Source organism: Lacerta agilis, chromosome 6, assembly GCF_009819535.1.
Source record: "Lacerta agilis isolate rLacAgi1 chromosome 6, rLacAgi1.pri, whole genome shotgun sequence".
Taxonomy (NCBI): Eukaryota; Metazoa; Chordata; class Lepidosauria; order Squamata; family Lacertidae; genus Lacerta; species Lacerta agilis.
The window spans coordinates 26,884,594-26,905,974 of NC_046317.1; the positions used below are offsets into that span (position 1 = coordinate 26,884,594).

Below are 21,381 nucleotides of genomic sequence, written 5' to 3' on the forward strand. Positions count from 1 at the left end.
AAAAAATTCTCTGTGTGGAGGGGGGGCTATTGGGTTGTTGTTTTTATTTTTATTAGGTATCTTGTGGCTTTATATCTTGATTTTATTCTGTGAACCGCCCTGAGACCCCTGGGTATAGGGCAGTATATAAACTCAATCCATCAATAAATTGTGGTTTTTTATTTTTTGTTCTGTGAACTGCCCTGAGACCTCTGGGTATAAGTCGGTATGTAAATGCAATAAATAATAATTATTTTTATGGAGCCAAGGAGTTGTGGTGCGACCACCCCCCTCAAAGTTTGGGAAAGGTAACACAGTGAATACAGAGTGCAGAGGATCGGGTACTGCTGTCTTTAAAGTGTCCAAATTAGGCAGCTCCTGAGGGATTTATTATTTTACTAGTTGTATTATTATTCCACTTCTTGCGTTTTGTCTCTGAACGGTTAAGGCAACTGGCACAGCCAATCCCTGAGGGTAAAACATGGCGGGTGACGCTAAGGGGCGCTCATGGAACCGTCAAGAAACGGTTCCCTCAGCGTCTCCCTCTCCCTTTCTGGGCGGGGCCAGCTTCCCACCTTCCCCCACGTCGGCCTTCAGCCAGGCATTATATATTCTCGAAGAGGCAGAGGCGAAAAGGAGCAGCCGCGGCACGCACGCACGCAGCACCGCTTAAGCCCCGGATACAAAGACATGGAGGGGTTGCTAAGCGGCGCCGGCGCGCGCCTCCCGGTCGCGCTCCTCCTCCTCCTCATCTCCCACCTGCGGCTGAGCTCCGGCGCGTGCCCGTGCGAGGACCCCGCGCTCTGCAACCCCATCTCCGGAGCCAGGGACTTCGAGGTGCGCAAGCGCAACAGCGGGAGGGGGAGAGGAGAGGAGAGGAGGGCGCGGTTGCTTGGTGAGGGCACGTGACGCTCCTCTCAGCCAATCCTCTACGGCGTTGGTGAGGGGGAGGGAGATCGGGTGATGGTAACTTGGAAGGTTGTTCTTGTCAGGGGTGAGGAAGCCTCTCCACACGTTGCTGAACTACAAACTCCCGTCCCACCCCCAGCTAGCATAGCCAATGACTAGGGACGGCGGGAGGTGGTTGTTCATCAACACCTGGGCCAGGGTTTCCCAAACTTGGGTCCCCAGCTGGCTTTGGACTACATTTCCCCTCATCCCTGACCAATGGTCCTGCTAGCTAGGGATGATGGGAGTTGTAGTCCCCCCCCCCAAAAAAGCTGAAGACCCAACTTCCAGAAACACTGATCTGGAAAGGCTGAAGCTTCCATACATATCCTGCAATGCTTGCTAAGTCCGCCATGCCCCTGAAGTTTTCTGCACCACCTGTTGGATTTCTGCTTTTCATGCAGTTGCTAAAGGTACTGGTGCCCTCTCAAGGAAGGCGCAAAACCTGAATTACCCCCCCCCCTCAATTTCTTTGGGGGCTTATATGTAATGCTGGGCTTCCCCTTGTTGAAAACTGATTGACACTGCCCTCTGTGGTCAAAACAGTGGGAAAAGAGAAACTCTGTGGTTCTAGCCATGTGAAAGTCAAGAGTTTCCTACACACCATTTCTTTATGCAGGAAGCATTATAAGAGCTCAAGGACACATTCCACCTACGCAAAAGCAGCAGTGGAAAGCATGAAGTAGGTCTAGCGAGGAGAGAATATATATCCTAGAAAGAAAGCCTGGCCTGGGCAGAGGACTGAGAGTCAGCTAGAAAGATACTGAGGGTCACATTTAGCTTCTGGGCCTAAGGTTCCTTATCTCTGCTGCACATAATATACAGTCATACCTCGGGTTACGGCTGCTTCAGGTTGTGTGATTTCGGGTTGCGCACCATGCTGAACCCGGAAGTAACGGAATGGGTTACTTCTGGTTTTCGGCGCTCGTGCATGCACAGAAGCGCTAGATCGCACTTTGCGCATGCACAGAAGAGGCGAATTGCGCCTGTGCAGACGCAGCTGCGCGGGTTGCGAACGCGCCTCCACATGGATCGCGTTCGCAACCCAAGCATCCACTGCCATCATGGCTAGTGGCAATGGATATTCTTAACCTCCATGAATTTGTCTCCTCACCCATTTTAAGCTGTCCAATTTGGAATCTACACACATATAAAAAAATGCTTTTTAAAAAACATTTTGAAAAATATATTGAATTTGGCATAGCTCACTGTCGCCATCTAGTGTCACATCTGTATATTGCACTTTACAACACATTTAAAACGTTTTATTTTCAGCTATATAGCTGAGTCCCAAGCTGCATTGCTGTGCAGAGTGGTGCATAGATTGCAATCCTATGCAGAATTAAGCATGCTTGGACCCATAGATTTCAGTAGGCTTAGGTGTCTCTTGTGCTCCACTGAAATATATACAGGACTGTTTTATTTATTTTTCATTTGAACATCCTCTTTTTTTACCACAGCACTGCTGAACCGTAATAGTCCCTTTTACTGAGAAAATTTGTCTGAGGCAGATGTGTATCTGAGGAAATGAAACCAATGTGCCCTGCCCCTTCAGGCATGCTTCTAATTGTTAAAATGCTCAAATTAGATGGGAAGTGCATCTCACCTACTTATCTGAAAGTTAACTCCCTAATGTATTGTATCCTGCTTCCCAGGGTTAATAGGTTGAGCCCTGGAAAATCATCACCAACTTCTATTACAAGATGTTCTGTGGGTTGCTGCTTGGAAGTGGTTTAATTAACGATACCCATCTTTGTGCTTCACATTAGTCAGTAAACCTTGAATTTTAGCTAATCTCTTTAAAGATAATACTCACTTATTTGAAAGGGTAAATGTTTATCATGAGATCCCATAATTTAGCAAACTATCTTATTTGATCCATACAAAGATTAAGTCTCTTTAGAGCCATCGTTTTTTGACAATCTACTTCATGAATTAGGAACACTCCTAGCATTTGACTATGAGAGCCTATTGTGGGAGCTACACTGATGACCTATGAGGGCTTTCGTGTTTTTTTTCTGGTCCTTATATCTTTGTGTTGCACCTGTCTTTAGAGTTTTAAGGCACTGGGTGCAAACTACTTTATTTACCTGGACTGGTGTTCAGTAGGTTTTCCTTAGCTGAGTTGTGTCGCTGCTGTTTCCACTGGCTTTTAATTTTTTATTATCATGTAACTTAAGTGTTACGGACCCAGGTGGCGCTGTGGGTTAAACCACAGAGTCTAGGGCTTGCTGATCAGAAGGTCGGCGGTTCGAATCCCTGCCACGGGGTGAGCTCCCGTTGCTCGGTCCCAGCTCCTGCCCACCTAGCAGTTCGAAAGCACATTAAAGTGCAAGTAGATAAATAGGGACTGCTCCAGCGGGAAGGTAAACGGCGTTTCCGTGCGCTGCTCTGGTTTGCCAGAAGCGGCTTTGTCATGCTGGCCACATGACCCGGAAGCTGTCTGCGGACAAACGCCGGCTCCCTTGGCCTATAGAGCGAGATGAGCGCCGCAACCCCAGAGTCGGACACGACTGGACCTGATGGTCAGGGGTCCCTTTACCTTTACCTTTAACTTAAGTGTTGGTGGGCTTAAATACAGATGGTTTTTGTGTTAATAGTGTTGTAAGCCACCTTGAGGATTTCTGTTGAACAATTGATAGAACTATATTGAATAAGTAAGAACCAAATGAACAAATAAATGGTTTAAATGACACCAATAACAAGAGTTAGCACATCTGGCTGTTGTGAGGGGAGAGAGAGACTTTTACTATTTTTCTTTTTGCTATGCCTCTGCAGGTCTTTATATTTGACATTGGTGGGCAGGCCTGGAAATTTTATGACTGGTCACATATTACTACAGTGGCGATTTTTGGAAAATATGACCCTGAGCTTATGTGTTACGCCCATTCAAGAGGAGCCAGAGTTGTTTTAAAAGGTATGTTCTGCAGTGTAATGAGAACATTTTGGTGCATCATCAGCATCTTGTATGTGTTTTCTCATAAGTAATTGGGTACACCTGTTAACTGTGCACAGGAGCGCAACCTTAGTAATTATAAGAGAATATTGTGATTGTGTGAAAGTAAGCTTGCACTGTCAGCTCGCACCACCAGTCTCAGGACACACTAGCGATCTCCATTATGTTAAGCTGCTTCGAGCACAAAGGGATGATGGACCAATCAGTCTTTGGGGGAGCTCTCTTTTGAAATCTACTAGCTTTAGATTCATGCATACCAAGAAGTGTAAAGCATGCATCATTCTCCTCCCATCTCCCATAGTTCTAAACTCACTTACACAGAAGATAAAGTTCTGATTGTTTCAGGGAACTTCTATGTAAGCTGTGTTAAATGGTTGTGTAATTGATCATGATACTTCATGTAATATCCTGTCCTGTTGTCATACTGTGGACAGCCACGGATAAAGTGGGATGTAACTGCTTTAGCACATGCTGCCAGGCCAGAACACAAATGTGTTGCTCCAGACGTAAAGTTGAAGCAGCCTGGAAGCTATAGTGTTTCCATTTAGAGCCAATCTACATTGAACGTGCTTTTTTAAAACAAACAAACAAGCAAGCACACTCATGCATTTATTTTGAGAAAGAAGCACACTTGCATATATTCAGACTGGTAGTGTGCTCCCAGTCTAGATCAGGGTCCTCTGCAGATCTCCTGCCAAGGAATCTCCTGTGGCTGCTATTTGCTGCCAGCACCAAAGGTGCTGTTTACTGCAAATAGCATCTTCAGAGGCACGTGCCAGCCAGGAGACTAGGGACCCAAACAACTGCTTTCCTTCAAAATAAAAGTGGTAGCATTAAGCACACTTAAAAAAAAAGAGGGTACTGAATGTAACATGTAGTTTATGTAACATGTAGCTTACTCCTTGGGCCCCATTACATAGTGTAAATTGTTAGTGGAAGGCACAGCTGTCAACCCTCCCTGCTGTTTCCCAATGCTATAATAAGGGAATTTCCCGCAAAAAGGGGAAAGGTTGACAGCTATGGTGTAAGGTAGCTCTGGCACACAGTGGGGTTAACTAGATCAAGTAATTGGGAAAAATAATCTGGATCACAAAAGATGGAGGATACAACTCAGTTTTATTCAGCAGTAAATCAACAAACCAATCCAGTGGTGTCAGCAAAACAGTATAAGTTTAGCACAACAATATATGTGCGTTCACAAAAGTTCAGCAATATATCTTGTGACTAGATTGAGTTCTTAAGCAACTTCTGAAGCAGTTTCTAAATGCTTTTTAAATTTCTTGTTTTGCTTTCTCCTTTCCTTTATGAACATTGGTGTTCAGGCCCTCTCTTCTTGCTAATATCCATAGCCCACTGCTAATCACATAATCCACTTCAGCAGATGTTCATACCATAGCTGTCAGCCCACCCTGCTGTTTCCCACTCCTATACACATAGCTGTCAACCCTCTCTGCTGTTTCCCAATGCTATAATAAGGGAATTTCCCACAAAAAGGGGAAAGGTTGACAGCTATGGTTCATACAAACCCTGATCTGCTGATGAAGGCTTTTTACCCCAGGATGTGTACAAAGAGCTCTGGGTGGATAGATTGGGATAGTTATGAAGTAAGGGATCAGGGCTCCAATCCTAAACATAGCCTATCACAAAGTAAGCCCCCTTGAGTTAAGTGGAATATACTGCTATATATTGAGTGATATTTAATATGGTAGTTTGTTTCTTGTCCCTTCTAGCAATTCAAGCCTGGCACTTAATCACATTTTCTTATTTAGGAGACATATCTGTGAAGTCAATTGTTGACCCTGCTGTCAGAGCAGCCTGGATAAAAGAAAAAGTGGATCTGGCCAAAAGACAGCATCTGGATGGAATCAATATAGACATTGAACAGGAGGTTGCAAAGTCTTCACCTGAATACTATGCGTTAACAGATTTGGTTAAAGAAACAACAGAAGCTTTTCACAGAGAAATTCCAGGATCACAGGTAAAAAATAAAGTAGAGATTACTCTTACACAAATATGAATTCAATTCCACATAGAATCATAGAGTTGGAAGAGACCACAAAGGCCATCCAGTCCAACCCCCTGCCAAGCAGGAAATTCCATTGATTCATCTCAGTGCATGACATTAAAGACTCTTTTTTGACACCATTTACCGTTGTGAGCAAAAAATTTGTTACTGGATATTGATAGCAGGCACAGCTATTCCATTAAGTGTCAGCCCAGCAACAAAAAAGTAATAGGCCAGGAATAATAATAATAATTTTACCATATTATCTATACTCTGCCCATCTGGCTGGGTTGCCCCAGCCACTCTGGACGGCTTCCAACACATATAAAAACATAATAAAACATCAAACATTAATAATAACAATCTGATCCAATAACTTTTAAATAAACAAATTTAGAATCTTATACCTTGTTGCCAAGTATACACAAATGATTCTGTGCTTGTGTCCCCAAACATTCCAAGAAATTAACAGCAATGGATGGTATTCAGCTGAGTTTTACTAAGAGTAGACCCCATGAAATTAATAAATATGGCTCAGTTAGGGCCATTAATTTTTAATAGGTTCACCCTGAGTAAAGCTAAGTTGAAAAACACACCATATGCAATGTTGAAATGAATTTTAATTTGTGTATAATGTACTAAGAATATCCATTCAGAGATAGATTTGTGTTTTTATTTCCCCCCATAGGTGACTTTTGATGTAGCCTGGTCTCCAGATTGTATAGACAAACGATGTTACAACTACACCGGGATTGCAGAGTCTTGTGATTTCGTATTTGTTATGTCTTACGATGAACAGAGTCAGGTGTGGTCACAATGCATAGCCAGAGCCAATGCTCCATATAACCACACCATAATGGGTAAGAACCAAATATATAACATTTCCAAAAATGTTGAAGCCATGAAAATTTGTTCCCACTTTTCCCCCCCAAGCAAGAAAACAAGTAAAAAAAAAATTGGGGGGAGAAGGGGTTGAAAAATGGAGATCTGAGGTAGGCGAGAGGATTCAAGAATTGTAAAATTAGATATATGATTGTTCCAGCTGAATTTCAGATGGTTTGATATAATTTTTTTTTTGTTATTTAATTAGAATATGAAAAATACATTCACATGGGCATTAATCCAAAGAAGATTGTGATGGGTGTTCCATGGTACGGCTATGATTATACCTGTCTAGGCTTAATTAAGGTAAGAAAAAGATAGCTGATTTATTATATTTATTGTTTAAAACAACTTCTATTTATTATTTAAAACGCTCACAGAGATACATAATATAGTATATAACATTATAATTTTCACATTACAATAACGTAAATAAATTCTACAGATATATGTTTTCCTTAAAATCATTACAGTATTCAAAAAAAAAATAGCAATGCCAAATGTTCTTTTAAAAAACCTTCTTATTTGCATGCTATTTTCTCTTCTAATATATGTAAGTTCTGATAATGTTACCATGTCCCAAATATTTTCAAACCCATTTTGAGACTGGAGATGTGGTGCTCTTCGTCTAAGCTTTTGCAACACTTATTTTTACAGTAGAGTAGACAATAAGGTGATAGCTAACATCTAACTATGTTTTGTTCACTGTTGTCTCTGAAGTTTAATTCAGGGGCATGGATTATAGACTGTTCCCTTTTTTTGAGATTTAACACGTCTGTGTAACAGAAGTTGCTTTTCTTCAGGCCCATGTTTGTTCAATTGCAAAAGTTCCTTTTCGAGGGGCTCCATGCAGTGACGCGGCAGGACGTCAGCGCCCGTATAAAGTAATCATGGATCTGGTAAACAGTTCTATTTCCGGGATCCTGTGGGATAAGGAACAGGAAGCCCCATATTTAGAATACAGGGTGAGTTGTTAAAAGACTTGCTTTCTGAAATGTATTTCTTTTATAAGCATATAAGTTGCACAAGTACACCAGAATCAGATAGTAGCTGTCTTGATCCATTAAGGGGGAAAACCCCAGTGTCACAAAGTGATAAGCATGCTTTTGTTTTTGTTTCGTTTTTGTTTTTGAAGTTTTAATTTTATTGGGTAAATTCAAAAAGTAACATATCATAGAATTTACAATGAATATGAACATGCTTTTGAGTTTGCTGGAACTCTTCAGGGAGCAACGTGCTGAACAAAATAAAAGCTGGGGTGGGAGTGACTTGGAGAAAGAGAAAAAGTAGGTGATGGTTGTTTTGTCCCTCATATCTATGATTCTTAAGATGGAGAGAGTAGGCGGAATAATGCAAACATAGCTGGAATAGCCACATTTGAATGCAAGACAGACTACAAGCTGCATTCAGAGGTGTGTGTTTGTTTGTTTTTTAATCCCTCTCCCTGGTCACTTCACCCCACAAACTCTCCACTTGGATGTGCATGAATATTCAAAACAAAACTTGGGCAACCTTATCATGGTTTTCATCTTCTAAAGATGGGTGGTGGGGGGAATCCCATATAGTAATAAATAAATAAAAAACAGGACATATGTTGCCTACAAAATGAAAGATAACAAGGGAGGCACCTCTCTGTTGGAGGGAGTTTTATAATTGAGGCATAGCTAGAGAAATGTTCCTCTAATTGGTTGCCACCCATCTAAATTTTGCAAGTGAAAGCAGCTGCCTCTAACGATGATTTCAGCTGTTGGGCAAACACTGTTGGAAAGATGCAATCTTTCAGGGACTCTGATCCCAGAGCATTTATGACTTTTTAAAATTGTGCCCAGAAGCAAACTTGGATCTAGCGAAGCTCTTTAAGTATAGGGGTGAAAATGCTAATACCAACCAGCATCTCTCAACAACCTAGCTGCTGTATTCTGCACCAACTGGTTTCTGAAATTTTCCCAAAAGCAGAAGCTATAATGTGTTGCATTAATCAAGCATGGATATTCCTGATGAAATGGGTACCTGTCATGTCTTGGCTGAAGGATTCATATATGGGGAAAGTAGACTTGCAGAATTTGCAAATAATTATTGGAAACATAAACAGTAAGCAGGCATATTATCAACCAGTATTCTGTGTTAAATGTTGTCAATAACCAATCATTTTATATAGCGTTTAAAATTTGCAACAGGCTTTCTCTTGCTTTTGCCTCATGGTAACACTTTGAGGCATGTGCCCATTAGCTCCATTTTTCAAAGGCTGAGAGAAATGCAAAGGAGCATTTGGCAGAGACTTGAGTTTGGCTTTCTTGGATCCAAGTGCAAAAACTTCTCATCATCAAGCTTACTTTGCAGGAGGCATATTCACACATTCCCTTTGTTTCACTGTTTTGTAGGACGAACATGGTGTTTTTCATCAAGTGTGGTTTGACAATCCCAGGAGCATTTCTCTGAAGGCAGCCTATGTGAAAAAACTTGGTTTAAGGGGCATTGGCATGTGGAACGCAGATTGCCTTAACTACTCCGGTGGCTCCGTAGCACAAGAGCAAACAGCAGCAATGTGGGCAGCCTTGATACCAAAGTGACTTAATGAGAGTGTTTAGTTTGCCTGTTAGCTGTCATTATTTTCAATTTTAATGAATATTTACATGCAGATATAATTAGTTTTAATTATCTGGTTTTTATTTTTTTCAATTTTAATACATCATTATCAGCAAATAAAATTAAATACCTGCTTTATATTTTGTTCAGCATTAATAAATAACGTTTTAAGTACCTTTATATCACATGTATATCTTTTATCCTATAACTGATTATTTAGCAAAACCTTTTGATAGTACCATGGGGACTAGGAAGAGCCCATATAATGGGGGAAGAAGCAGAAAGCGAGGGGAATCACCCTAACATTTCTAACCTCCCTCCCCATCCTTTTCAACCAATCATACGTTCCTCTGTTCTCCACCCTCACAATAGCATTTCTAAATTTCAAGACACCTCTGGCCTATGCAAACACATAATCTAATTCCAATGTATCCATCCCTTTCTGACTACAACAGGGGGCCAGCAGTGCCCTATAACAAGAGCCAACCTGAGCCCATGGCAGAAAAAAAAGCCAATACAGCAATAAAATTTTAAAAAATCACACACATATTTCCTCTGCTCGCCAACACTCCAACTGCCTGGCCTGATTTCACCACCAAGAGATGAACACTGTTCCATCCAGACAAGGTCAAAAGGCAGAGCACCCTCACTCTTGTGACACAATACACAAGCTGGCCTCAGGACAACCTCTGCTTGACCAGCCACTTGAGAAAACACCCTGGGGGCGCAGCTTCTGCATGGGCTCAACATGCCACCACCAGCTCCTCCTTCCAACGGCAGTCTCAAGAAGTAGGATAGCATGACATTAAAGTCGCTCTTCAAGGAGATGTGCTGTTGCCGCTCTACTTTCTTTTTCAGTTTGATCTCGAAAACTTCGCTCCCCCAAGGAAAGAGGGAAGTCCAAAGACTCCTATAATCCTGGCGATCAGTCAGCAGCTCATGCATTCATTCTATTTGCATGCCGCTTTCCCACAAAAACAAGCCTGCTCAACGTGGCTTAAGGGCAAAGAGAAACAATACATTTCAACACCAAACAGTGCAAAAAGCATTTCCTATGTGCAAAGCAACACAGTAGCAAATATAATAAACAAAAAAGCAGCATTCCAGAACTCTAAATATAACAAGATTACATAAACAATATTCCAGCATCCAGTAACAAAAATAAAGGCGCTTTATAGTTTCACCTTCGTCCTAGAAACACCCTTCACATGAAGTTGCTCATGGTCCTGCAAGGCTTCCAAGGACAAGTGGGGGCAGTTGGAAACACCACTCCTATGGGGTTAAGTTACCCGTTCTCTTTATAGGCATACGCAGAACTAACTGAATGCACAAACATATTGGGACACAGCAAAGTACACTGTGCCGTTTTCTCAATGTACTGTTTGTACTCAAGAGAATGTACTGTGCACAATCAACTCGTGACTAAAGTATTCTGACTGCTGTTCCTTTTCATAGCTGCAGGAGGAACTTCTCTCTCTTGAAAATATGTACCCTAAGAAAGCAAAGGACAGAAAACTGGTGGTCAGTGTAAATAAAGTGCAAGGGGAAGATGCACATAAAACCATGATGCGGCATATCCTGAGCTGCCAACATCGAGAGAACTGCCAGATCAATGATTTGACATAGGAGAGGGGCAAGAGACTGTTCTGGTTAATAATTTACTACCCATGTTTACATCTTAGGTCGAGGTGCATAGTTGATAACGCTTAGCTTTTTTCATCACATGGGGACTGGCCTTGTATATATATGTAAGGCCTTTACCTGTACAAATTATATTAACTCTGGAAAAATCAGTTTCATTTTATCAACTAAGCTGAAGAAGAAATCAAGGAATTGCTTAGGAAGATAAGGTGGTGTATTATACCCAGTCACTCAGACCATTGCTCCATCTAGCAATAGCCCTCCAAATTTTCAGAGGGAAGCATTTCCCAATCCTGGAGATAGGATCGGACCTGGAACCCTTTGATGCAAGGCCAGTGTACTACCGAAGGAACAGCCCTTTCCCAGGGATATTTACATCTTACCAGAGGGGGTAGCCTATTAGTCTAACAAAAACAATGAAAAGTCTTACGACACCTTAAAGCAGCGGTGAGGGGAGGACCTCTGGCCCAGGGTCAAAATACAGCCCTCCAGGCTTATCTAGTTCCCCTTAGGACTTCATAATATAGACAGACGGGATGTCAGTCCCTAGCTACATGTAACTTTATAACCTGTTGATAAGGTACGGTAGATATGTATCTCAGCTTTGCTATCATCAACAATGAAAAAGGCCATCTGTCCAGAGGAAAAAAATGTTTGAGAGTAAGATACTCTACTAAACGGAACAAAATATAGGCCAAGGGTCTTAAGAACCATGAAACAAGTTACATGAGCCCAAGGGGGCTTTTTTCACACAGTTCTCCTTAATAATCATAATTTTCTACCCATTGCGACATTTAATAAAACACTATATTTCAAGAACAGATTGACTGCAACATAGCCACACCTTATTTTGTATTTTGTTTTATGAAATAGTAGGCTATATTACATTTCCACAGTGGATGCAGATCTGTTTTTTAAATAATTTTTTGGATACAGCTGGCTCTTCAAACTTGCACGCCAAGGAGCAGGCAGAATTTATGTTTTGCGGCTGCAAAATTAAGGACTTGAGTCTCACTTTCAATCTTAGATGTCAAATGCTTCCTTAACGAAAGGTGACAAGGAAATGGATGGGGGGTGGGGTTTCTGTTGGTTGATGTATTTAGGGATACCAAATACAGAGTGCTAGGAGGCACAGCTCTCTCAAACCTTGCAAAATTAGGCTGCTTCCTCTGTGTTGAAAAAGTCCCCCCTTCACAAATAAAACGCTGAGGAACTGACTGGCACTAGGGGGAGCCCACAGACTTAAGGTGGCCATCACTGAGTAACCCCAGCACGCACACCCCTTTTTCTGGACACCTCCTAGAACTTACTTCCTTGTTAAGAATCAGGCGAGGAAGTGTTTCCAAAGCAACAGATCGGATAGCTGTGTGCTAGTCCCCAATTTGACCAGGAATTTTCATCTGAGGGCTCAAGGGCTGCAGCACGTAGTGTCTTGATTTGATAGGGTTGGGTTTGGGGTTAGAAAAGGAACCAGGGGAGCAATGTTACTGAATTTACTGTTGATTAAAATTTAGGCTGCAATCCTGGGCCCGCTTAATTCACAGAACATAGTGTTGTTTGCTAGGACTGAGCCACACAGCGTGCTTTCTGTGGGGTGATTCTTTTGCTGAAATCCCAAACCAGCTGCAGATTGAAAGTGACCAGTTGGTGCATTTCTACCGCTGCATTTCCAAGCAGCATTTACCAGTCCCGAGCACCTACTGTATTGTGCAAATGGATGGCTAGTCTAGGATTGCCACCTGTTCCTTATAATAAGGGGACCTGCTGACCAGGAAAGCGGTGGGTAATAGGCGGCTATGTGAGTCCTTGTTGGTTTTACGTGCTTCCTTGACCCTGTTCCTTTATAGAGGGGTTGGGTGGATATTGCAGGCATAGTTTATAGGTACCAATGAACCCTGCCCCCCAAAAAAAACACCTCAGGACTATTTAAGTGTTTTAAATGTGTGCTGCCTGCAGATGAAGACTCAAACTCCCTTGCAAGAAATGGTTAACAGTCCCAAATTCTCTTTCAGCCTGATCCTTTGAAAATAGAAATAAGTCCCGATTAGTTCAGCTGAATATAGTATGCAGAGGACCGGAGCCTTAAAATGGTGGTTGTTTTTCATTTATTTAAATAAATATGATGGAAAACATGGTCTAAAGGACTATGCAATTATCACTCTCATCCTTTTGAAGTCTACGTTGATTCTCTGGCACCTGAGACAGAATGATTTGACCTGTCCTACTTCCCGTAGGATGAAAATGAGGAGGGGGGAGGGGAGTTCTGTACACACCAAAGAAGAATCTTGATTCCAGGGGGGAGGGGTTGTGGAAGTGAGATTGTGGGATGGGGAGGTTGCTAGGCAGTAGAGACACACACCTGCTGGCCGCCCTTCTCCTTCACCTGTGGTTGGGCTCAGGCACGTGCCCCTGTGAAAACCCCGAGCTCTGCAATCCCATCTCTGAAAGCAGAGAGTTTGAGGTGCGCAGGAACAAGGTCCCTTATGGGAACCATGTGGGGGTAAAATTTATTATTATTGTTATTTTGCAATGAATAGGATTAAAGGGCACATCATGTGGACCAGCCAATCCCTAAAAACGAAATGGAGAAATCTAACAGGCAGTTGCAAAGTCACCTCCTGCCCTGGCCACCCGTTTTAAGGCTCCCCTACTACTTGGCCTGCTGTGTTTTCTTCCTCAAAGGGTAGCTCTGATTTTATTGAGCAGGGGAGGAAGGAGCTCTGGCAGAGGGGCTTCCAGGGAATACAGTGGTACCTTTGGTTAAGAACTTAATTCATTCCGGAGGTCTGTTCTTAACCTGAAACTGTTTTTAACCTGAGGTACCACTTTAGATAATGGGGCCTCCCGCTGCCGTCGCGCGATTTCTGTTCTCATCCTGAAGCAAACTTCTTTACCTGAGGTACTATTTCTGGGTTAGCGGAGTCTGTAACTGGAAGCGTCTGTAACCCGAGGTACCACTGTATATCACCATCACAAAGGGGGCGTGGGTCACCACTTCACGCCCCCCCCCCCATTTAGGAAGATGACTGAAGGATTCCGCCCAAGGCTGAAACCACCAAAGTTGTGACATTTTGCTACGGGAAAGGCAAAACCTGCCAATGCAGGGAAATTCCTTTCCGGCCCTTCAACAGCGACCTTGACATAGCAGCATCTGTGTACCTGTGGAGAAGAGGTTAACCTGCAAAACTAAGCGTTAATTGAGGGAGTGGAGGGTGGGAGAAGCTCTGGAGCCCCGACTGCCGCTTCCCAGGTAGGATACACCTTCTATTGTGTGGGCTGTGTGGTACCCTCCCCTTTACCTGGCCAATCCCCTGGCAACGCCTCCCCAGGTAGGATTGGGTGGTTAACTGAGGTAGGCGGAGACCCCAGGTATCCCTGCCTGGGGGAAAGCAACACCAGCCCGAACTGCCAGGAGTCACAGTGGAATCCAGGGGGCTGCGCGTGACCACGCAAACGTCGCCCCGCCCCCATTTGATGTGAGGAACGGTCATTATTGGTCAGCTGCGAGAGAGTGCTTGGCATTTGAGACATTAAACAAATAGAGCTGGTGAAGAGAGTTAACATCTCCAGCTGTTGAGGGAGAGAGAAAGAGCTATCCACTTTGCTGTGCCTCTGCAGGTCTTTGTATTTGATGTTGGCGGGAAGACTTGGAAGCTCTATGACTGGTCGCAAATTACGACAGTGGCGACTTTCGGAAAATATGACCCTGAGCTCATGTGCTACGCTCATTCGAAAGGATCCAGAGTAGTTTTAAAAGGTATCTTCTGAGCAGGGTAATAAGAACATTTTTGTGCAGAGTTGGAATGGATGCTTTCTGAAGTATATGTCCCTCAGAGGTCAATGAAGTTTACTTCCATTAAGTGCACGTATGACAGCAAACCTTAATATGACCCTAATGAGAATCACATAACAACTGTGATTCTCATCACAGTTTCTCTGTAATGTGTGAAAGTAAGTTGTTCCACCAGCTGGTATTACCTGAGAGGCCTAGAACTGGCTAATAATATCCAGTCTATGTTATGATGCTTCTGCTATAAAAGAAAGAAAACAGTCTGCATTGCATTGCTTTTGGGGAATCTCTCCTTTGAAGATTCACAGCTTTAGATGCATGTAGAATCTGCTGCGTTCTTTGCTCACCCACCTAAACAAGTTCCACTGATTTCATAGACGTTCTTCAGGTAGCCTTTCCCAGGAATGCTGTTCAACTGCCGCCACCCACCTTGCCGTGGAAATCCCCAAAGGGATATGGCAAAACATCCTCTCCCTGATGTGTGTAGTGACCCAGAATGCAACTGTTTATATAAACATCTCATCTAGTGAAATTTGTATTTACATTTGCTATTAATTTGGTGAAAATTTGTTTTTTTTTTTAAATTGGAAAAACAATAAAAACAATTGGACACACACACACACACACACACACATATCTCATCTAGTGATGCAAAACTTTGACAACTAATTGCCATTTGTTCTTTAGGGGACATACCTCTGAAGAAAATTGTTGACCCTGCTGCCAGGACAGCCTGGATAAACCAGCAGGTGGCCCTGGCCAAAAGGCAGTACATGGATGGAATCAATATAGACATCGAGCAACAGGTTAAAAAGTATTCGGCCAAATATTATGCAGTGACAGCTTTGGTTAAAGAAATGACGGAAGCATTTCACAAAGAAATTCCAGGATCACAGGTAAAAATAAAGCAGATTCCTCTTACATGTTGTTTACATATCACATAATGAAGTGTGTCACTCCAATGGATGAGATTCAAGGCTCCAGTTGGCATTTCCCGTTGTGAGCACAAATTTTGGTCCTTAATATAGGTGTAGAACTCTATGAAGAACTGCAAAATTCTACAGTACAAATTCTACAAACACCTTCCATATCTCATCAAAGTCATTTCTCTTACCTTAATGGCACATGTTAATTTATCATTAATAGCTATATCCCACACCTCTTTATACCATTCTTCCATTTTATATTCTGCTTGCCCCTTCCACTTCCTAGCTATAATAATTCGTGCAGCTGCCAATAAATTTGTGAGCAAGTCCTTCATAGCCTCTTATGTAGCAGATGATGAGGATGGTTAGCATTTCAATTTATTACTCACTCTTCTTCACTATAAGGTATTTGAAATTGTTGTAACCCATCCTGGGATCTTAATAATAGTAAAAACAATTTATAACTAATTACAGTCCCAAGAATAGTCTGGGTCCTAAAAATATGTCGTCGTCCCCCCAGGTTCTCTGTTTGTCAAAAACAAATAACCTAAAACCAACTACAACACTTTATCCACTTAAGCCACAATCCCATCTGAGAGCACTGTTGAGTTCTTTTAGAGTATCTGTGCCAGCTTTCTGGCCTTCTGTGAACACCTATTCTGTGACGCATAGCCAGTTCTTTTTTTCTTAAAAAATAATGTTTAGGGGTACTCTCATTCTCCTACTCATATTGAAATATTGCCCCTCAGTGAGGCCAAACGTAAGATTCACAAAATGTTCAAGGGTATGCATCACTCTGCATCCCCCCAGAAAAAAAAGCTATTCACAACAGAAACGTGTTCAGCTAGGCTGTGGGAAACCCCAAATATATGCAAAGTGTGAAGAGCTGGCTGCTGAAATTGTGGGTGGCTGCACTAATGGAGAAAACTGGCAAGTTAGTCTTGAAATTTAGGCTGGAATCCCACACTTACCTGGGTGTGTGCCCCATTGAATACAGTAGGACATACATCTGAGGAAACATGCATAGAATTCAGCTCTAATGACACTCCCTTGTTATAATTTGGAAAAAAATAATGGTTCTGATAATGCTGCAGTTGAGGTGGAAACATTTTTTCGATTGTAATTTTTAATGCAATGTTAAAGGGTGTGTTTACGTGTGTGTTGTTGCTGCAATAACATTAACAATTGTTTCTACAAATAATGCCCATTTAGTGACAAATGTGCAGTTCTCTTTCCTCCGCAGGTAACTTTTGATGTACCCTGGTGTCCAGAATGCATATACAGAAGAGTATACAACTATACTGGGATAGCTAATTCCTGTGATTTCGTGTTTGTGATGTCTTATGATGAACAGAGTCAGATGTGGTCACACTGCATACTAGGAGCTAATGCTGCATACAACCAAACCTTAGCTGGTAAGAGTTAGCCTCAGTTTATGGACTATGAAAATCTACTGGACATTGGCAGTAGGCTTAGCAACCCTAAGAACCTTAATTAGAATAAATTATGTAAATTGTGGAACTTAGAATAAATCTGTATATTGCTTGGAAGCGATACATTAAAACCATGTTTGACAGAGTTGCAATGCACATCTTTAAGTAGATACAGTAGTAGAAATCCCAGTTGTGGATCTTGGTTCTAAAATTTGTCAACATCTGTTCTCATGTTAAGGTGTCTTCTTGGTAAGAGTAAGACATAAATCACATGGAAAATGGAATCACACAGCACTCTTCAAAGGTAGCTAGCTGCATGTGAAAAACTCAGAGGGCTAGTTGTATCTTGAATATCTTTCTCAACAGCTTTTGATTTGTTAATGCTACAAACATAGCTGCAGGCATGGAAGTAAGAATAAAAAAGCAGGCAGGTAAATGTTAAATTTTATATTAAATTAGGCTATGACAATTATATTCGCATCGGCATTAATCCCAAAAAGCTTGTGATGGGTGTTCCATGGTATGGCTATGATTATACCTGCCGAGGTTTATCTAAGGTAAGAGAAAGACTGCTAATTTCTAACTATGTTTTGCTCACTGTGGTTTATAAAGTTTGTTTTTGTGGGCACGGATTCTACACTGCATTTTACCTCCGCCCAATTCTTTAAATCTGCACGCTGTGGTTGGTGCGTGGTATACTCAAGCAGAATTTTGTTAAGAAAATGGAGGGCTTGTTAAACAGGAGACATCTTATTTCCGAGAGATTTTAATGGGGTAGTAGACTCTTGTGCGGACGAGGAATTAAAATATATGCACATGATCTACATATCACTTCTTGTGCTTTAGTACATTTGCATGACACAAGTTGTGTTTCTTCAGGACCATGTTTGTTCCGTTGCAAAAAACCCCTTCCAAGGGCCTCCATGCAGTGATCCTGCAGGACACCAAGTGCCCTACAAAGCAATAATGAAGCAGATACTTCCCAGATCACTGTCTGGGATCCTGTGGGATAAGGAACAGAAAGCTCCATATATGGAATACAAGGCAAGTTGTATAAAATTCCTTTATATGTTGTTACAAAATAAAAAATAAAAAAATTCCTTCTAGTAGCACCTTAAAGACCAACTAAGTTTGTTCTTTGTTATGTTGTTGTTGTTGTTTTTTTTTTTTAAAAAAAACACATTTATTATTCTATATAAAAAAGAAAGTTACAGCAGTGTATCTGTTCATTCAGGATATAATCCCTCCTGGCAAGAAGCCACCTTGTACATTCCTAGTTCCATCACACAAAATTCTGGTAATCTCATGGTGGTTTATTAGCTTTCTGTAATAATTGGAGATGAGAGAAAATGATAAATGCACAACAGCAATAATTTAACCGAGGAGGAAAGGTGGACGGAAAGGAATCTGTTTAAAACACACACACACCCTAAAAACTTTAAGAAAATGAACCCATATTTCCTTGCCAGGATCTCATTTCTTCAAAAAAATTTTTTTTAAAAAAATTCCTCTTTTAGCTAGTTGCATCATTCCCTGTAACCAAGTCTGTATTGAAGGGGATTAGCTTCCCAGTGGCACCATATTGATTTTTATTTTACTATCAAGCAAGTATAATAAAAATACACACATTAATCATTTGAGCCCTCCTGATACAGGGCTGCCTTCAGATGTCTTCTAAAAGTTTTATAATACTTTATCTCCTTGACATCTGAAGGAAGGGTGTTCCACATGGCGGGCGCCACTACCAAGAAAGCCTTCTGCCTGGTTCCCTGTAACTTCGCTTCTGCCAGTGAGGGAACCGCCAGAAGGTCCTCTGAGGAGGCTTTCAGAACCCCATACATCTGGCAAGGAGCCGAAAATTGTAATGACAGAAAAAAACTTGCCTATTATTTCCCATCAGCTTTCTGCAGAATAATTTGCAGAAGATATCTATTTAACTGGCCAGTGTGTGTATAGCCCTTCAGGCTTCCTCAGCCTTGGCCCTCCAGATGTTTTAAGACTACAATTCCCAGCATCCCTGAGACCACTGGTCCTACTACCTAGGGATCATGGGCATTGTAGACCAAAAGCATCTGGAGGGCCGAGGTTGAGGAAGCCTGCCCTAGTTCCTTGGATTTCTCCTATGCTCATGAACACCTAAAGCTGTGAGGCTGGGTTTGGAAAGAACACAGGGAAAGCACGTTAACATCTTTTCTCCGTTTGACACTTTTGCAGGACCCACAGGGTGCTTTTCACCAAGTGTGGTTTGATGATCCCAGGAGCATTTCTCTGAAGGCAGCCTATGTGAAAAAACGTGGTTTACGAGGTATTGGCATGTGGCATGCGGATTGTCTCAGCTACTCCGGAGACTATGCAGAACGAGAGCAGACTGCAGCAATGTGGGAGGCCTTGAAACCAAAGTGACTTTATGAAAATGTGGGTTAAAATTTGGACAGCTGTGAATGGCTACTTTCCTTCATGGGCATAGAATGCAAAGAGGGGAGAATCCTTTGAAATGTACCTGAAATGAATCTCACCTTTCCCTCACTACAGTAAAAAAGCATACTGTACACTATTGTACCAATGGATTCTTGCTGTCATTTATTTATTTCTGTATAAGAAGGGGGGGATGTTACAGCAATGACCCTGTGTGTGTTATCTTGAGTTCCCTGGAAGAAAGGCAACATAAAAAAATTGTAATAAATGAGTCACCAATCGAAAACCTTCTATAGCTGCCATTGGACCTTATTAGTAAAGGTAAAGGTAAAGGGACCCCTGACCATTAGGTCCAGTCGCGGATGACTCTGGGGTTGCAGCGCTCATCTCGCTTTATTGGCAGAGGAACCCGGCGTACAGCTTCCGGGTCATGTGGCCAGCATGACTAAGCCTCTTCTGGCAAACCAGAGCAGCACACAGAAACGCTGTTAACCTTCCCCCCGGAGCGATACCTATTTATCTACTTGCACTGCATGCTTTCGAACTGCTAGGTTGGCAGGAGCAGGGACCGAACAACAGGAGCTCACCCCATCACGGGGATTAGTTGGACCTCATTACTTGACTTAAAACTTGCATGCTATGAATGTTAGGCAGTATTTGGGGATATGCTGCTGCGATTAAAAGGAGCGTCACGCTGCACAAATGAAAGCCATATACAATTTCTCATATACAAACTGAAAAATGTAAAGTTCATCATTTGGATGGGGAGTAAGAAATATTGCATTGCTGAATCATTTGTGGTTTCCATAGCCTAGTTCAAGATGAGTAATTCAGTAGGACTGCTTAGTTGTGTCTTCAGGTCTTCACTTTTAAAAACTATATAACAAAACATTGTTAACAGTTGTATTACATTTAGGCTTGTTTTTATCAGATCAGTTGAAGAGTTACTTTTTTTAAAAAAAGTTCTAAACTTCTTTCCAAAAAATAATTTCATGTATTCATTTCAAATGATCTTTAAAACCATTCATATGACGTAACACGATTTTTGTCATGCACCATTTTAATATTGAAAGAGGAAGCCTGTTGATCCCTAAATATATGTCACACAGACACACACACACACACACACACACTTTGCTATTATCTGCAGTGAAAGACACCATCTATAGTCCTGTGTACAGGACTGTAGCCTAAGTGGCATTTGGGAATCTGTTCAGAAGTGCCCTGGGTGGGTGGAATGGGAAGCAATTTTTTCCATTGGGCTAGCGCAAGCCTCTTGCACGAGCCTAAGTAGCTTGCTCAGTCCTGGCACTAATCTACTTTAATCAGTCAGATGGTCTGGACTGAGACTTTTATTCTCTGCCATCCCTTCGAAGTTGACTGGCTGTCAAAAGTGAAGATGCCACCCATTTATTTAGAATATTTGTGCATAGATCACGAGATACACGGGTTTAACTTGCATAGTACACACACACACACACACAGAGAGAGAGAGAGAGAGAGAGAGAGAGAGAGAGAGAGAGAGAGAGAGAGAGATTGTAATAAAACTTTTAAGTGGTTTACAAAGAATATTAACTCAATAAAGAAATAGTTAAAATAATTGAAAATCCTCCAAACTTTGTCAAACAGACTCGACTCCGGGACAGATATGTACATTGCTAACAAGCAATGGCATACCTCTTCATCCCTTTTTCGTGCAAGAACATGGCAGCCATTTGGGGCGCTGCGATCTCACCCCAGTAACTCTGGTATCTTAGGTACATCTCTGACGGCTAGTAACACCTGTGTGCCATTTTTTATGTTTAGCAGCTTTATTTTGC

General features: G+C 41.9%; 2 protein-coding genes across 2 annotated transcripts; both read left to right on the forward strand.

The window, feature by feature from the left end:
- The first annotated feature begins 620 nt into the window (after nt 1-620).
- Nucleotides 621-9,534, forward strand: LOC117048195 (di-N-acetylchitobiase-like). The gene is made up of 7 exons (XM_033151689.1): nt 621-816; nt 3,706-3,844; nt 5,653-5,861; nt 6,577-6,748; nt 6,979-7,076; nt 7,574-7,735; nt 9,152-9,534. The coding sequence occupies exons 1-7, from the start codon at nt 670-672 to the stop codon at nt 9,338-9,340; spliced, it is 1,116 nt and encodes a 371-aa protein (XP_033007580.1). The 5' UTR covers nt 621-669; the 3' UTR covers nt 9,341-9,534.
- A 3,775-nt stretch (nt 9,535-13,309) lies between these two features.
- LOC117048196 (di-N-acetylchitobiase-like) lies at nt 13,310-19,748 on the forward strand. Its single transcript, XM_033151690.1, has 7 exons — nt 13,310-13,497; nt 14,616-14,754; nt 15,475-15,683; nt 16,957-17,128; nt 17,606-17,703; nt 18,026-18,190; nt 19,361-19,748. The coding sequence occupies exons 1-7, from the start codon at nt 13,324-13,326 to the stop codon at nt 19,547-19,549; spliced, it is 1,146 nt and encodes a 381-aa protein (XP_033007581.1). The 5' UTR covers nt 13,310-13,323; the 3' UTR covers nt 19,550-19,748.
- The last annotated feature ends 1,633 nt before the right edge of the window (nt 19,749-21,381 follow it).

Coding starts and splice junctions, on each gene's coding strand:
- LOC117048196 (XM_033151690.1), top strand. CDS start 13,324: ATGGGGAGGTTGCTAGGCAGTAGAGACACACACCTGCTGGCCGCCCTT. Junction 15,684..16,956: donor AAGAAATTCCAGGATCACAG/GTAAAAATAAAG, acceptor TTTCCTCCGCAG/GTAACTTTTGATGTACCCTG. Junction 17,129..17,605: donor ATACAACCAAACCTTAGCTG/GTAAGAGTTAGC, acceptor ATATTAAATTAG/GCTATGACAATTATATTCGC.
- LOC117048195 (XM_033151689.1), top strand. CDS start 670: ATGGAGGGGTTGCTAAGCGGCGCCGGCGCGCGCCTCCCGGTCGCGCTC. Junction 817..3,705: donor CCGGAGCCAGGGACTTCGAG/GTGCGCAAGCGC, acceptor ATGCCTCTGCAG/GTCTTTATATTTGACATTGG. Junction 5,862..6,576: donor GAGAAATTCCAGGATCACAG/GTAAAAAATAAA, acceptor TTCCCCCCATAG/GTGACTTTTGATGTAGCCTG.